At 42.9% G+C, this 1,218-nt stretch overlaps 1 protein-coding gene across 1 annotated transcript; it reads left to right on the forward strand.

Annotated features, from left to right (window-relative positions):
- Nucleotides 1-40: 40 nt before the first annotated feature.
- On the forward strand, nucleotides 41-1,178 carry LOC117117465 (the record flags this gene model as incomplete). The annotated part of the gene is made up of 1 exon (XM_033261765.1): nucleotides 41-1,178. A coding segment is annotated over exon 1 (1,138 nt), but the record flags the coding sequence as incomplete, so codon positions are not given.
- Nucleotides 1,179-1,218: the final 40 nt, after the last annotated feature.

A 1,218-nucleotide genomic window follows, 5' to 3' on the forward strand; every position in this document is an offset into this window, starting at 1 on the left:
TAGAATAGTATTCAACAGTAGCGCTAGTTACAAAGGGCACATGTTAAATGATTATTGGGCTAAAGACCCAGACCTGAACAACAACTTACTAGCAGTTTTGCTGAGATTCAGGGGTGAGCAAGTAGCTCTAGTTGGTGACATCCGGAAGATGTTTCACTCCATTAGTATATCCTTAATTGATCAGCATTGCCATAGATTCTTGTGGAGAGGGCTTGAAACAGAGAAACCACCAAAAACTTACTGTGTAACGGCAGTCAATTTTGGCGACAAGCCATCAGCCACCATAGCTATCGCAGCATTACGAAAAACAGCAGAAGTGGGTAGAGAGAAAGCTCCTGAAGCAGCAGATACTATACTAAACAACGTCTACATGGATGACGTGTTGCAGTGTGTAGAGACAAGAGAAATGGCTGAAAGGCTGACAAAGGAAGTGGATTGTCTGCTAAAACCTGGAAACTTTTCTATAAAGGAGTGGATAATATCTGGAGAGGAGAGTGGGAAAAAGCAAGACCGATCTTTGGAGACGAAGAAGGTATTAGGGATCTGTTGGAAGCCGAAAGAAGACCTATTAACCTTTCAAGGAAACTTCAGTATGTTTCATGACGTTCCTCAACCGCTTACAAAGAGGATTTGTTTGAGCAAAATTAATGCAGTGTATGATCCATTGGGTCTATTGACGCCAGTGACTGTGAGAGCCAAGATTCTACTAAGGAAGTTATGGGGTGAAGGTCTTGCGTGGGATGAGCCAATTAAAGATGAATATCAACGAGAGTGGTTTAAATTGTTTAATGACCTGGAAGACAGCGCAGGAATAATGTTTAAACGGTGTGTCAAGCCAGTGGCAGCTAAGCCAGGAGCGGACCCCACACTAGTGATGTTCTCTGATGCATCAGAGAAAGCTATGGGAGCTGTTGCATACATAAGGTACGAAGTGCAAGATGGAAGATATGAGTCCCATTTGATGGCTTCCAAAAGTAGAGTTGCGTCGATAGAAATTACAAGCATTGTTCGACTAGAATTAAGTGCAGCAGTCTTGAGCAAACGGTTGGCGAAAACCATAATGGAGGAAACCAACATTTGCTTTCAAAGAGTATTTTATATCGTAGACAGCATGATTGTCCGTGCCATGATCCAGAAACAGAGTTATGGATTCAAAACCTTCGCGGCAACGCGCATCGGTGAAATCCAAAGACACACAGACCCCCAAGATTGGTTTTG

The sequence above is a fragment of the Anneissia japonica genome, unplaced genomic scaffold, assembly GCF_011630105.1.
Source record: "Anneissia japonica isolate Jap-2015-1 unplaced genomic scaffold, ASM1163010v1 scaffold1232_len1217_cov111, whole genome shotgun sequence".
Taxonomy (NCBI): Eukaryota; Metazoa; Echinodermata; class Crinoidea; order Comatulida; family Comatulidae; genus Anneissia; species Anneissia japonica.